Here is a 14,694-nt window from a genome sequence, read left to right as displayed (position 1 = left end):
TGTTGCCTTAAATTACTCTGGACATAGAAATATTTTAAACTGGCATGTATGCTCAGTTCTGAAACAACATAATCTGATGGTATTTAAAGTCTAAATGACAACTCACTTATTTATATACTGTTTAGAAAGACACAAGCAATAAGTGCTTTATCTGTCAGTGTTTGTTTTGAAATTATGCTGATAGCTTAATCCTCTACCACGTTATGCAAGTGTCCCTTATTTATGTGAGTGGTTGCATCAGGGCTGTTCAGAGGAGAAAGGGCTATTGGTGTGTGTGCAGTTTGGACATCTTGTGAAAACTGATTTTGTTTTGAATGTATTTACATGGTATTTTATACAAAGATGGCTAAATCTCTGTAAAATGTATCACCTTTAAAAAGATATATAGATATTAAAATTACAGAAAATATACTTAACATCTCTATTTTCAAACTTTGTGATTTTTAATCATGTATGTGCCATGAAAAGCATTCTATTTACTCATTTCCTTGGGGAACAACTACCTTAAAAAATGAAGGCATTAATAACAGTATTTCTTATCCATTGTTTTAACATGTTAAAATATTATTAATTAGTACTGCATCATGTATCTCTAGTTTAAAGCTGTAATGGACAGTCCCTTAACTTGAGACCCCCTCCCCAAATATTTTCTTGTGCTTTCTGTAATAAAAGCAAAAGACTAAATTTTTTTTAATGGTCTCTCTGTACAGATTGCTTTCATAATTGTGTCAGTATGTATAATGAACTCTGCACCTGTAACCAAGAATGAACTTTCCAAATTGTAAATGATCAGGTTGTTATTATAAAATAACTACTAGATATCTTAACCAGACAGAGTTCAAATAAAGTTTAACAGCCATTATTAACTTTTACTCCACTGTCTTTTTTTTTTTTTTTTAAACCTGACTTTTGTGCAACAACAGTTTGACTTGCTAAATTATTCTAACTTTGTAATAGCAATTTGTTTTGGAATTCTCCAGATTATAGAAAATTGAAATTGCTCCTGAGTTTATCAAGTAACTGCAGCTACAGATAATTATTGGTGGCTATATCTAGTCAATAACAAAGTCTGCTGAGTGTGTAGCTTTAAAAGGCTCTGCTCCATTTTCTAGACTCTTAACAGATCTTGTCAGGTTAAAACAGAAGAAGGTGAACAGGTACTTGGAAGGAAAAAGAAACCCAAACAAAGTCTTTTAGAATGAAGCTCAGAAAGTTTATGAACTCAGTTATACGACACAACACCTGCAGTGGCAGATGACTCAACCCATCTCAGAACAACCTTTTTGGGTCTTTATCTTTCTGTTTTTCTCTCAGTCACTCCAATCAAACAGGAATGGAGGGATGACCACTCTAATCTGATTATAGCACTCCTTTTTAATACTAACAACTGCCCACCCTTGGATTGGCTCTTTGGTCACCAACCAAACACAAGAGTACAACAGTACCAATGGTTTGGGCTTAGTTTTGCTTAAATAGTGAAGTATGTGTTAAACAATTAGTACAGTGGTACTACCTAGGCTACCACCTCGAATTATTTCTAACTGTACAAGAGACTTCCTCAACGTGTAAGTATTTTTAAAAGACAAAGTGTTATGGTATAGCTGTAATAATGACCCTGATGAGCCTTCAGAACCACGTCACCTCTGAGGTGCCTGTGATCTGGGCCAGTGGTGTACCCCGAGGTACACCATGAGCTGCCAGCAGCCTCACAGGACCCTCTCACAGATGCCACCTCTCCCCATGGGTGCTGTGGAACTTCGGAACCGAAGCCACTGCAAGACCCAGGCTGGCTGCCGGAGGAGCCCAGCGGTTCTGGTGAGTGACTGCTCTGCTGGGGTTGCTTTGGGTGTTGGGAGGGAGCGGTCCGGGCTGGGCTGCGCGATAAGGGCGCGGTTACCGCAGCCCCGCCGGCAGTGCCCGCAGTCGCTCTGTCTGGCCGGGTCAGCGATAACCGGTACCGCCGGTACCGCTACTGCCGGCAGGGGGCACTGCGGGGGCGGGGCGGAACCACCACCCCCCTCCCGGGCGCGGACCCCTTCGGGAGGCGGCACCGACACCGAGACCGGCACCGGCCCCTGGGAGCGGCGGCAGCGCCATGCGGCGGGAGCAGCGATCCCGGCAGGAGACCCTGTCCCTGCGGCGGCAGCTCATCGGGTGAGTCCTGCGGGATGGGGCCGGGGCAGGGCGCTGCCGACGTGGCCGCAGGGCCTCGGCCCGGCCCCCTCCTCTCCTCTCCCGCCCGCTCTCGCCCCCCGGGACTGCGGACGAGGCCTCCGGCACGTCGGCAGCGGCGAGCTCGGGCTGCCCCAAGGCGGCCCCGCCGAACCCTGGGTTCGAACGGGCAAGATCGCGGGGAAAGGCGGAGCTGTGAGCTGCCTGTGGTCATGAAGAGCAGCGGTTCGAAGCTCGTAAGGAAGGGGGGGGCACAAAACACAAGTATCGAACCGGTGCGATACCCAGAGCGCCGGCTCACGCTTCACGCTGCTCGGGAAGCATCGCTGGGCGGAGGGTCCAGCTGACCTGGTATTATTACAGCCTGGCTTTCAGAAAACTTATTACACCCAAAACGCGACAGAATTAACAATATATGTCTGCCCAGTTTGACAGAATACAAGACTCGGTTCCGAACTGCCAATTATTTATGTTGCTCCAGCTGACCTAAGAAGTTCTTGGTTCTGCAGGGTGCTACCAGGAATGGTGGCAGAACTGTTAATATTTAACCATGACACTGTTTTCACAGTGATCTTTATATATATGTCTATAAAAGCTACTTGACTCATTATACATGATTCTGGAGGAACTAGAATGGTGCCAGTTTGTCACGGTTTAACACCAAACCAGGACAGAGTTACACAAACCTGAAGAGCACCACTGGATGTATTTAATCTTTTTGTAACCCATTTGCCCTACCCCCTGGGAAGAAAGACCCAGCCCCTAGAAGCACCTTTTTGGCATCTGGTGAGCAGTCAGGGTAAGCTTACAAAAACCCTGACTTTTACCATTCTACTGGCAGTTCACACAGAAAGTACAGCGTTCCTGTAAGGGAGGAAAAGTGAATAAGTTTCTCATTTTGTCATTGTCCCTTTTGTTTATTTGGCAATGATTTAGATTTATGGTCAAATTATTTGATTTTTGTATAAGCAATCTTTTACTAAATGAAGCATTAAAGTCTGGCATTGCCCTTCAGCAACAAATCCTTGCAACTCCTACTTAGGCAGACATGTGTTTCAGTTTTACTCGTATGGCAGTTTAGTTCAGAAGTGAAACAAAGCAAACTCATTTAAGTAGACCCAGCCTTTTAAAAATCCAGGTTTCATCTAAGGTTAGTGAATATTCATGAAGATATAACAACCACCTGAACCACACTGTCTGGTAAATCAAGATCTTAGCAAGCATACAATAAAAGCAATCACAAGATAGGAGACAGGGAAGAGGGTTTCAGGAAAATGAAAGTCTGACATCATAGAGAGTAAGGAACCACAGTTAAGCCTGGCTGAAATTATTGAGGTTAAGTCCTATCTGTGTGCCGTGGCCAGATTCCTAGTGAAGGATTTTCAGTTCTGGAACTTGTTTTTTCCCTGAGTGTCTAACAAAATTCAACTTGATTTAAAGCACAAGGCCTGTGTTCTCATCCCCATCCCAGGGTTTGGTTCAGAAGCAGGATGTCAGCATGTGCTGGCAAACTGGGGAAATGTCTTTCTCTTGATTAACTGACTGAAACTGAGAACAATTCCAGTGGAATAAACTAGACAACTATTAGAATTAACTCAGATTTGTTTTGCTTTTGGATGCTTGCCACAGGTCTTCTTGCAAGCTGTTTTTTTCCAAAGACCCAGTGAAGATCGTGAAGGCAAAAGGCCAGTATATGTATGATGAAACTGGAAAACAATACCTTGACTGCATAAACAATGTTGCTCATGGTAAGTTAAAAGTCACGTTACTTGATACAATGTTTTTTTAAGCAGAAAAGGAATTATATGTACCTTTTACCACTATCCTATTGTGTTGGGGTTGTGCGTCTAGTTGGAAAAGTGGAAAAACATCTCTCGAGCCTGTAGTTTGGCAAACTATGGTTCACGTTTGAATCTGTGTGTGAACCTGCTTTCCAGGCTTGTTTCCTGTTCTGTCTTGATAGAAACATACTTATTGTTTTATCTGTAAAAGTTACTTCTAAGGGTACTGTCACAGGATCACTGCTCAGTGTGGTGTCTTATCTGTGTATTATGAAGTAGCTGTTTCTTTCTTACAGTGTTTGAATCTTTTCAAATGGTCAGTCATGTCACTAGCACCCTAGCAGGGCTGCTGAATTCTTTTGATTCTATCCAAGCCCCTACCTTAATTATTTAAATGTCTAAATTCAAATATTACACAGAGACACCATTTGTTTTAGCACATCTATTTCCACTGCTCAGAGAGGCTATTATTCTGAGCAAAAAGTTTTAAGTGTAAGTATTTGAGGCATACCAACACTGTCTTTTACTGACAGTATCATTAATGCCTCGCTGATTAAATAGAATCATCAGTGACAAGAGCTCTGTACTAGCAGAGAAGTCCAAGTGTTAAGCCTGTACATGTTTTTGGACAAACACCAGAGGTAATGTGGAAGAACTCTAACTACTCTTCACCCTCTTGCAGTTGGACATTGTCACCCTGATATAGTAAAAGCAGCCCATGAACAAAACCAACTCTTAAACACCAATTCCCGTTACCTTCATGACAACATGGTGGATTATGCAGAGAGGCTTGCAAAAACACTGCCTGACAAGTTATGCATCTTCTATTTTTTGAATTCTGGGTAAGTAAAGTATACTGAATTGTTACAGTGTTTCACTCTTGTATAGAGACAAGTAAAATACAGCATTATTAACAGCCAACTGCAGGGCCTGGTGGCAACAACTACATATGGACAAAAACATAGTTTGGGATTTTTGAAGAAACTGGTCTTTTTTCAAACTTTAGGGACTCTGAAGTTCACATTTAACATGCTATTAGAAACGTAAACTAGTCTTTTATTTAAGAAGAGTTTTATTCTGTTTATAAGGCCTGTGACTACAGAACACTGCATTTAATATGTAAGTCTATACTGTATAAGTTACTTATTTTTAATTTTTTTCTTTATTTTTTAAAAAGTCTTTATTGTGTAAGTTTCTGTTCCAACTTGTCTTCTGAACTGGGAGCTGTTTCTGTTAACAAAATTAAATGTATCAATGTGTATTTTGCTGCCTGGGGCAGGGGATGATTTCCCAAGCAAACTACAGCTACGAAACAAAAGTAGTTTCTGTACCCTAGCTTTTAAAGATGGATTTTATTCTGTTCATGCATCAAGTTCTGTCTGTTCTCTGCAGATGCAAATAAGCACTGCAGGGGAGGTCAGAATTTCAAAACTCAGACATCCACACTGAATTTTTCACTTGCAGATCTGAAGCTAATGATCTTGCCCTAAGACTGGCAAGGCAGTACACAAAACATGAAGATGTTATAGTTTTAGACCAGTAAGTATATTGCAATTTTTATCTACTGTGGGGTACAAGGCTGAGTTTTGGTCTGTGGTCAGAACATTTCTGAAAACCTGTTTTATTACAAAGACTACAACCAGGAATTTACAGGAAGTAAATTTTTTCCCTCTGTTCAGTGTTTATAAGACCAGCCTGGAGAATTATGTCCAGGGTGGGCTCTCCAGTACCCAACAGCCATTACCATCCTGGAGGGCAGGAGGCCAGCAGTGGCTTGCCATGATGGGTAGGAGCTCTAAGAAGTGAGGAAAATTGGATTTGTTTGACTGTAAAAGACAACTTGAGAGAACTCACTGTATCTACAACTGTCTAATGGGAAAGAGCAAGACAGATAAAGCCAGGCCTGAAGATGCATGGAGACAGGAAAAGACAACAGATTTAACTTAAATCCTGAGGAATTCTGATGAGACATACCAAAAAGCTCTTTCACCATGAAGGTGGTCAAATATTAGAACAGGATGTCCCGAGAGACTGGAAACTCCATTGTAGGGGGATATTCACAAGTAGGCTACACACCTCCCTTCCAGTTGTGCAGTCTGTGATACTGCCTGAGACTTACACTGCTGTCAGTCTACTCACTGACCTTGGGAAACCAGTGACCAGGAATACTGTCCCTCTCTATCCCCTATGTTCAGATGTGCAAAAAAATTCCAAATACTACTAAGCTGATTGACAAAAATCTCAGAGCTTTTGTCAGACTGCATTCCCACCAGGGGACAGGGAGTAGCTACTCCTTAGCTATCAGTAATGTGAATCCTTAACAACTCTTAATACTCAGGAAATACTGTTTAGTACTGCTGACTTTTTTTTTTAAGTGCTTATCATGGACATCTGACATCCTTGATTGACATAAGCCCATATAAATTCAGAAATCTAGAAGGACAAAAGGAATGGGTCCACGTGGTATGTACTTCAGCCTGTAACTATCAATTACTTTTCAATTTCATGAAGTTTTATTTACTATGCACTGAGGAGAGGTTACTGTTCCTTTGCATAGGCTCCTGTTCCAGACACATACAGAGGACTTTATAGAGAAGACCATAAAGATGCAGTAACAGCCTATGCTGATGAAGTGAAAAATATTATCAAGCAAGCACATCAGAGAAGCAGAAAGGTAAAACATGATTTCTTTACCTATTTGTCTTGCCTTAGAAATAAGAATGGCTGTCAATGCCATTCAGGATTACTGAGCTAAGTGGTACTGACTTGTCAAAAAAGCAAAGATTCACATAATCATGCAAGAACCACATCATGACAAAGAGCTTGCCAACTGCTAACAGAATTTCCACAACTTTCTGTATCCAGTTCAAAACATGACATGTTATGTATGTTTTAGATTGCTGCATTTTTTGTTGAGTCTCTGCCAAGCGTGGGTGGTCAAATCATTCCACCAGCAGGCTATTTCCAGAAGGTTGCAGAGTAAGTGGTCATTTAGTATCTTGAACTTTTTACTTTTAACATTTTTAACATTAGGATGCTTTCTGCATGTTCTTAAACAGTAATTATGTTGTTTCCTCTCAAGAGACAGTAAAATCTGTTATGTTACAGGCATGTGCACAAGGCAGGAGGTGTATTTATTGCTGATGAAATTCAAGTTGGCTTTGGCAGGGTTGGCAAGCACTTTTGGGCATTTCAGCTTCAAGGAGAAGATTTTATACCTGATATTGTCACTATGGGGAAACCAATAGGAAATGGGCACCCTATTGCCTGTGTAGCAACAACAAGAGAGATTGCAGAAGCATTTGCAGCCACAGGAGTAGAGTATTTTAATACAGTAAGTAAAAAGCAGGCCAACATCTTTTTCACTACAGGAGTCTAAGTATTTAAATTACATTATCCCGCAGCCTATTTATTAATCTTTATCACCCACACAATTACTGTTCGTATTTTTATCTTCCAATGTTATAACTTTCTATTTACTGGCTACATCTGATACAAATAACAGTAAGTTCATTACATCAGAAGCTACACTCTCAAGTGAGAAAACTACATCTTTCATTCCCTTCCCTGCCCATGTGTGTTCTTTTCCTGAATTCAGTTTGGAGGAAACCCAGTTTCCTGTGCAATTGGATTAGCTGTGTTAGATGTGATTGAGAAGGAACACCTGCAAGCTCATGCCACAGAAGTAGGAAACTTCCTGATGAAGCTACTGGAGGAGCAGAAAATAAAGCATCCTATCATTGGTGATGTCAGGTATCAGTGCCTTATTTACAGCTGTAGCTGCTTTTTGTTTGGTTTAAACAACTCAATTCAGTTCATAAGGTTTTAAGCAATCAAAAATTAAATCTGTCTTCAGCAAAAATCAGACTTCTGAACAGTAGATTAAAACAAACTTGAGCTATGTCAAAAACATACTTAGTCACTCTAGCCCAGTACTGCTTTATTGATTTTAGTCACTTAAAGGGATTCACTTTCCTGTTTGAACTCTTAGCTAAAGTGTACATAGAATAGAATCAATAATTGGTTGGAAAATATACTTATCATGTCCAGCACTGCCATTCTAAGCAGACAGAAGTCTGTACTGCATTACTACATCTCTTCAGAACAGCAATACCTTTTCTAACCAAAAGTCAGGTAATTCTCATGCTGTAAAGGTTTGGTCTCACAAAAAACTTTCTCAGTTATTTTATTTCACTTGCAGTTCCTTCCTGACAGAGCTTGACTATTTCTATTTCCTTTCTAGGGGTTCTGGCTTATTCATTGGTGTGGACTTAATCAAGGATCAAGCAGAAAGGACCCCAGCCACAGCAGAAGCAGAATATCTAATAACAAGGTACCAGGGGCAATGGGGTAGTTCCTCCAAGTGGGAGGCAAGCACACAGTAACAAAGTCACCTTGCCACTCAGTAGCTTTTGAAATATAGCAAACCAGCAGAAAAAGAAACCAGTGAGTGCAGGAAGGCATTGTCTGGGCAACCTGCATGCTGATGTTTGCAACTTCCTCAGAACTACTTGCAAAGGTAAACTTATTTCTTTGTTTCTGCTCTTTCAGGCTTAAGGAAGAAGGTATCCTACTGAGTACAGATGGGCCAGGAAGAAACGTTCTTAAATTCAAGCCCCCGATGTGCTTCAGCATGGAAGATGCAAAATTTGTTGTGGACACAATTGACAAACTACTAACAGGTAATACAAATCAAAAATACACTACAGAGGGTTGCCTTTTAAGTCAATACTTAAACTGCTTTCCAGAAATACTAAAATAGAGCCAAGTTAGTAGACGCTGAGCACATAGGAAAATCAGTTTTACTAAGTGTATAACCTTCACTTCCAAATTATTCTGTTTAAAGTTTTGTAACAAAACTACTTATGCCAGAGATGCACATGACTTAAAATAACTTGGCTCTGTCAGAGTTCAAGTGTTTATACATTTGAACAAAGGGAACTGGTAAAAGCTGTCCACATTTTGTTCTGAAAAAGCCATAATCCCTGTGTATTTGCCACTTAGCTTTTTATACAAATTCTGTGCACTCCGTATTGACCAAGTTAATAAAAGAACTTGTCACAGCTTGCTAAACCTTGTCATAGGTTAGCTAAATTTTTCTTATTCTCTTTCCAGATATGGAAGAACGTGTGAACCATCAGAAAACATCCACTTGTTCAACCTGAGCAGGTATTTTTCTATCTATATATGCCCTTCACTATTTAGAAGCCAGGGTTCCCAATACATAATTTCAGAACCTTTGTCACTGGCAGCAGGACCAAGTTTCCACAGAGATGCTTTTACTTCAGTTAGTTTGCAGGAATTTCTGGCAAGCCAAAAGCATGGACAAGACTTGTGTACATCTGGCATTCACAGCTACTTTCTATCAGAGTCCAACACTGTCAGTATGACTGTACCTATTGCATTTGTTTTCATGGTAGGTTGAACATGTCTCTACCACTAGAGCATGCCATGTTTGTGTCAGAAGCTGTAAGAGTGACTGAGTTAACCCTTGATGTGCAAACAACATAAACACAACAATAAAAACAAAATCCACATCTTTTACGCCAGCTGCTGAGTGTCTCAAGTCTCCAGACAGAAGCTGTTGCAGCTGCAGGCAGTGTCTAGTTAGCTGTCTAACTACTCCTCAACTGCCCTTAAGGGCAGGAGCACTGCACATTCTGCATGCCATAATTTGGAAATCTCCAACTTATGCTAACAGCTTTACAAAGAGCTATGAACAGTACTTTTATTACTCTAGCTCCTACTTTACTTAGCATCTGACTTTGAAGTATTATTGCCTTCTGTTCTCTTGTGCATTTACTGCTCTGTAGGATCATTTCAGGTTCATGGCTGTTAACCTCATGCTTGAGCATCAGTTTACCCCTATACTCAGATGTTTGTAAGCATTAGTAAGACCAAGTCCTGTTAAGTCTTTCAAGCCTTGCAAATCTTATTACTGGTTGAGGTCCCTCTACAACTTGCTTATAGAAAACATTTAGCTGCAACTCAAGTTTGCCACACACTTGAGGAATTGCACACTTAACACCCCAGTTGTTACTACCACCCCCTTTGGTACAGTTAGCACTTCAACTGACTAAAGGCAACCAGTTTTTGTTTTTTGTTTCTTTTTTAACAAAGTGCCCAGTAAAACTCTACAGACCTGGAGAGGAATGTACCTAATGTAATAATTATAACCTGCATAACCACTGGTGGCCTCAACCACCACATTAGAGTCACAGTGCCATGGCCCTGAGCTAGGGAGAAACATGCTTTTAGTTCAGTGTAATATTAGTATAGCAGGCACAAGAAAAATGTGTTAACATTTTATTCAACAAGTTAATGGAAAGACATACAACTGTTTGTACTGCTTATTCTTGAGAACAGAAAGATTTTACTTAACAGTGCCAGTTTAACTTTGAGGCCTTATATCTTAATGTGCTTGTCTGCAATCTAAACTAAGCAAGAAAAATGCCTTTATTTTCTACAGGAAACAAAGAATGCAAAAAGTCTCTTGCTAAGTACAGAATTAGTATGACACTTACATATAATGTAAGCGAAAATGAGGCAATGAAGTAATTCCTATTAATGATGCTTTTACAAAAAAAACCAAAAAAACCTGCTAACAAAACCATAACATTTTCTCTCCATAGGTTTCAAACAATGTTCAAGATCTACTACTAAGAAACATCATTCTACTATAGTAATGAACATTTAATCTTTAACCTGGCATGTCTTAGACCAGATAAGGTACCTTTGATTTTCTTATTAGTAAAAGCTTTAGGAGAAATAAATTTTACAAGAGTTTGTTTCAACTCTGACAGAAGTGTGAAATTATTATTTAAAACAGCATATCTAAACCCAATTATGAAGGAATATATTTCTAATATTACTATAAACTACATTTTCTAGTCATGCTCTTTCAGGTTATGACTTTTTGAAAACAAGCCAGTGGGTTGTCTTATTCTACTGCTACCTATGCAAACACCATCCTAGCTGCCAGTTCACCCAGTCCTATCCAGGCTCCTCTGACCAGTAGCTCATTTCATAACAAGGTCCCTAGCACTGTATTCAGCCAACAGTCTTAGTGACCAACATTAGGTCAAAAACTTCAGTCCCTAATTTGTAACATTAAATACATGAGGAACAGACAGCTGAGCATCGTGGCTCCCAAACAGGTTCTTACAAAATATTCTGTCCTCAAGAAACATCCAAGTAGAATCAGCTTGTGTACAAGCCCTTGCTTTCACCAGGTGATTACATGTTCTTTGTATCACAAACTTCTAATGAAAAGAAAGTGAAAGGCAGCTCTACATTTAAGTACCAGCATCCTCAATTTCTGCTTAAGGCCACATCACCTGTCAAGGAAGCATTACCTGAGAACCTACACACCCAGAAAACACCAACAGCCAGCTGACTAACAGTGCACTAGCCAGAAGTATTGTAGCACTACAGTCCTGATACTAGGCAAATTCCCTGTTGGAGGGTAAACTGTTTGCTAGAAAAATACTGTGTTACCCCTTACTTTGTATGAAAAGTAAAAAAGGATGCAGTAAAGCAATTGTATTTTAAATCTTGGAACAGTAGTGTTCTTAAGTACTGTACTTATTTGTTTCAGTGGTCTGCAATTTTATTTGCAAGTAAGCTGGGCATTAAGTTAAATAATCCAGCTGTAAATTTGTCATGTAAATGATCATATTTAGAATCTGCTGCACCTTTTTTTTATACTTGAGCTTTCCACTTCAACCAGAAATATCTTACAAACTTTTAACTTTACAGCAAGCTTTTTATTTCCAGGACAGCCAGCAGAGAGCAGCATATTACAGTCCCTGCAGGAACAGCTGAATCTCTTGGTAAAAATTAAGGTCACTAGTAACATCTGTTTGGTTTTTCTTAAGTTACTTCTGGTTCCCATTAATTTGAATAGAATTTATTGCAAGAGTAATATTTTAACATTAAAAGTAAAGTAAATAATCAAATTGATTATTGCAACAAACAGCTCGTTTTGTGCAGCAGCGCTTGCCACTTATTTATAAATCTAAGTCTGGGACTATTCTGCAGCAGAACAGGCAAGTGACATGATAGCTTTTGTCTTAAAATAGTGGTAAACTATCAAAAAAGACAAGGAGAGCATATTTCTAGCTGGTCACTCATCTCTGCAGACAGAGCTGCCTCTTTAGAGGTAGCTTTGTTCTTTTTTTTTTTTCTACCACAACTTCAGTGGAAGTTTTCTTTAGCCTTTTCTTGACACACAAAAAGGCTGCACAAATTCAGATTTTGCATTGGTAATTTAAGGTCTGTCTAACCTGTCTTTCAAGGCAGGTATTCATACTATTAAAAACTTGTAGAAAAGTCTGACTCAAGACAGTGAAACCTGAAGGCAGCACAGCCACCTTCTTGCACACCTCCTGGCTTCCTCCTGTAATGCAGTCTTGACTCTCAAGCCCTACCTATGCCTCTGGCTCCTCCTAGCACAGCCCTACACTGCAGACACCAACACAGTTATGCTGAGCCTCACTGCTGTTAAAGCATGAGCCATCAGCACAGCCTCCGCAACAGCTGGGGCTTTCACTTTGCTTCTAGGCAGAAGTGACTGTAGATTTTAGCTGCCACTTTACTGCAAGTGAGCACAACTATCACTACAGCCTTCTAGGTTCCAGATTAAAAACATTTAAGCACAACTCAGCTATCAAGGTACTGCCATGAACTAAGATCTGGGAAGAGCATACTGGCGTTTGACTACCACAGGCTGAAGAATGGCACAAGACACTAGATTACGCCTTTTTTATTTCAAAAGCTAGGATAGCTTCAATATCCATGTCATGGTGAATCAGAACACATGTAAAATACCTTACAATACATTAGATTCCAAAAAGGTACCAAAAAGTACAGTAAAATTAACACTTCCGTTACAGGAAATGTATGACACAAAAACAATACAAAATAAAAAGGTGGAAAGTGACACTGGTTCCCTAAGATGCATCTCATTCTGTACAACTGGAGTAATGCAGAGTCCATAGTTTAACTCCAAGAGGCAGTCCCTAGATGCAGAGCTGCAGCTTTAAGCAGACCCTCAAAATCATTTTCAGTTTAACCTATTAATAAAATCATTAATTAATATCTTCAGCAAGGCTGAACTTTACACACCACACTGTCTAGACAACTAGTTATCTGTAAGTATTAAACATGTAAAACATTTCCAGGGAGCTCTTCCAAGTAAGATGCACATTTAACAGGCCATAGAAATTTATTGTAAAGTTAAATTTGGTACAGAACTGAAATATCCATCTACAGCATTGTATACAAAACCTATGCAGTCATTTTCCAAAAGAGACCATGCCACTGCATACCTGAATAAGTTTGATCAATATGGCTTGTAGTTATTCTGATGACCACCACGTCTTGGTGTCTTCCCATAATTTGCACTGCCTTGACCTATGAACAAGAGAACAAATGCATTAAACTGCTAATTAGTTATGCTTGCTTATACCCAATACAGTTCTCTTTACTTACTGTAATCATAGCCTGGTCCATATCCATAATACCCATATCCTGAATAATCATAGCCTCCATAGCCACCATAACCTTGCTGATAGCCGTATCCTTGATTCCCATAACCCTGGTTCCAGTAATTGCCATAACCTTGATTCCAATTTTGACTTTGAGCTATAGAAGGGAAAACCATCCACAAAATCCCATTTTAGTACACACAACTTATTTAGAATGTGTCCATACTAAAGTAGTGTGTGCAGTACTTACCACCGCCTCTTCCACCTCTTCCTCTTCCTCCATAGCTACCTCTTCCTCCACCACTACTGAACTGTTGCTGCTGGTATACTTCTTTTGGCTGTGCTACTTTAATCTCGCACTGAAAATAAAAACAAGGAAGAGTGTAAGCTGTCTTATAGCAGCAGCACCAGTTTAAGCACCTAGGAAAGCCAGAGGTTACCCTGGAGGCAAAGGAGGTGTACAGGCTGTGCTCTGCTGTGTTACCAGGACCAGTGATTATCCAGAAACATCTGATTTATTGTGCCACCTGGGCAAAGGTAAGTCACTGCTGGCCAATCAAAGCAGGCCACTGCTCCAAGAGCATTTTACACTGCTAATTCCCTACCATGAACTTTCCCATTGAAAAATTGTTGTTACTGGCCACTGCTTTTGGAGTATTTTACACTGCCTGTTTTCCTATCAACTCCCTCAGGGAAGAGGTGCTGAGGTCACCTCAGCAGAGCAACTGCTCCTGTAGGAGACACAAGGTGCCCTCTACCCCAGCACATGGGACCTCTTCACCGAAGCTGCATTTAATCAACCAGGCTCTGAGAAATGCAACAGTTTTCTGGAAAACTTCATACACCCTCTACACAGAGCATCTGTGTTAGAGTGTGAAGTACACTTAATACTTGAAATCATCACTTCAAACAGGAACAACAGCTAAAACCAATCAGAGTTGATGTTTCCAAGCTTCAAGTCAAGCTGTCAAGCAGTTTCCTAGTTCCTGAATCTGTACAGAGGTGAAAGCTACTGCTGCCATGAAAGGAGGAACTCCCTGTGATAATAGCACCTCAGCAAGACTAGCTTGGAATTCTTCACACAGGAATTTTAAGGTAACCTGCTCTTTTTATTACCACTATGACACAAAACAAGGCCATAGCTGAGATAAACTATATATATAATTTCTCATAAGCACTTATCTCTCCTGAAAACAAACTACTACTGCTAAATACAGCATCTTGACAATTAGTTTTGCCAGGTTTATTCTGTG

At 40.1% G+C, this 14,694-nt stretch overlaps 2 protein-coding genes across 8 annotated transcripts in view; one reads left to right on the top strand and one right to left on the bottom strand.

Moving 5' to 3' along the window:
* HNRNPAB (heterogeneous nuclear ribonucleoprotein A/B) overlaps nt 1–14,694 on the bottom strand; it is a 34,059-nt gene that overhangs the window by 13,975 nt on the left and 5,390 nt on the right. For 2 of the 6 annotated variants that reach the window (XM_071758622.1, XM_071758625.1), the window contains exons 6-8: nt 13,692–13,800; nt 13,446–13,598; nt 13,283–13,367 (exon numbers count right to left, since the gene is read on the bottom strand). In XM_071758622.1, coding sequence (XP_071614723.1) covers nt 13,297–13,367; nt 13,446–13,598; nt 13,692–13,800 — 333 coding nt within the window. In that variant the 3' untranslated portion in view covers nt 13,283–13,296. Of the gene's footprint in view, nt 1–12,701; nt 13,028–13,282; nt 13,368–13,445; nt 13,599–13,691; nt 13,801–14,694 lie in introns of those variants that run through there. The other 4 variants (XM_071758626.1, XM_071758628.1, XM_071758624.1 and 1 more) reach the window with 3 other exon arrangements.
* PHYKPL (5-phosphohydroxy-L-lysine phospho-lyase) lies at nt 1,676–10,747 on the top strand. 2 transcript variants are annotated; one of them, XM_071758621.1, is made up of 13 exons: nt 1,676–1,815; nt 3,802–3,920; nt 4,636–4,795; nt 5,418–5,492; nt 6,329–6,416; nt 6,511–6,627; nt 6,850–6,932; nt 7,062–7,287; nt 7,552–7,706; nt 8,197–8,286; nt 8,505–8,635; nt 9,069–9,122; nt 10,586–10,747. In XM_071758621.1, the coding sequence occupies exons 2-12, from the start codon at nt 3,866–3,868 to the stop codon at nt 9,116–9,118; spliced, it is 1,230 nt and encodes a 409-aa protein (XP_071614722.1). In that variant the 5' UTR covers nt 1,676–1,815; nt 3,802–3,865; the 3' UTR covers nt 9,119–9,122; nt 10,586–10,747. The 2 variants fall into 2 exon arrangements, with proteins under 2 accessions (XP_071614722.1, XP_071614721.1); XM_071758620.1 differs by lacking the exon at nt 1,676–1,815 and adding an exon at nt 1,872–2,154.

Source organism: Heliangelus exortis, chromosome 15 (genome assembly GCF_036169615.1).
Source record: "Heliangelus exortis chromosome 15, bHelExo1.hap1, whole genome shotgun sequence".
Classification (NCBI taxonomy): Eukaryota; Metazoa; Chordata; class Aves; order Apodiformes; family Trochilidae; genus Heliangelus; species Heliangelus exortis.
The sequence above is the reverse complement of the archived record's forward strand: the minus strand, read 5'-3'. Positions and strand labels throughout refer to the sequence as shown.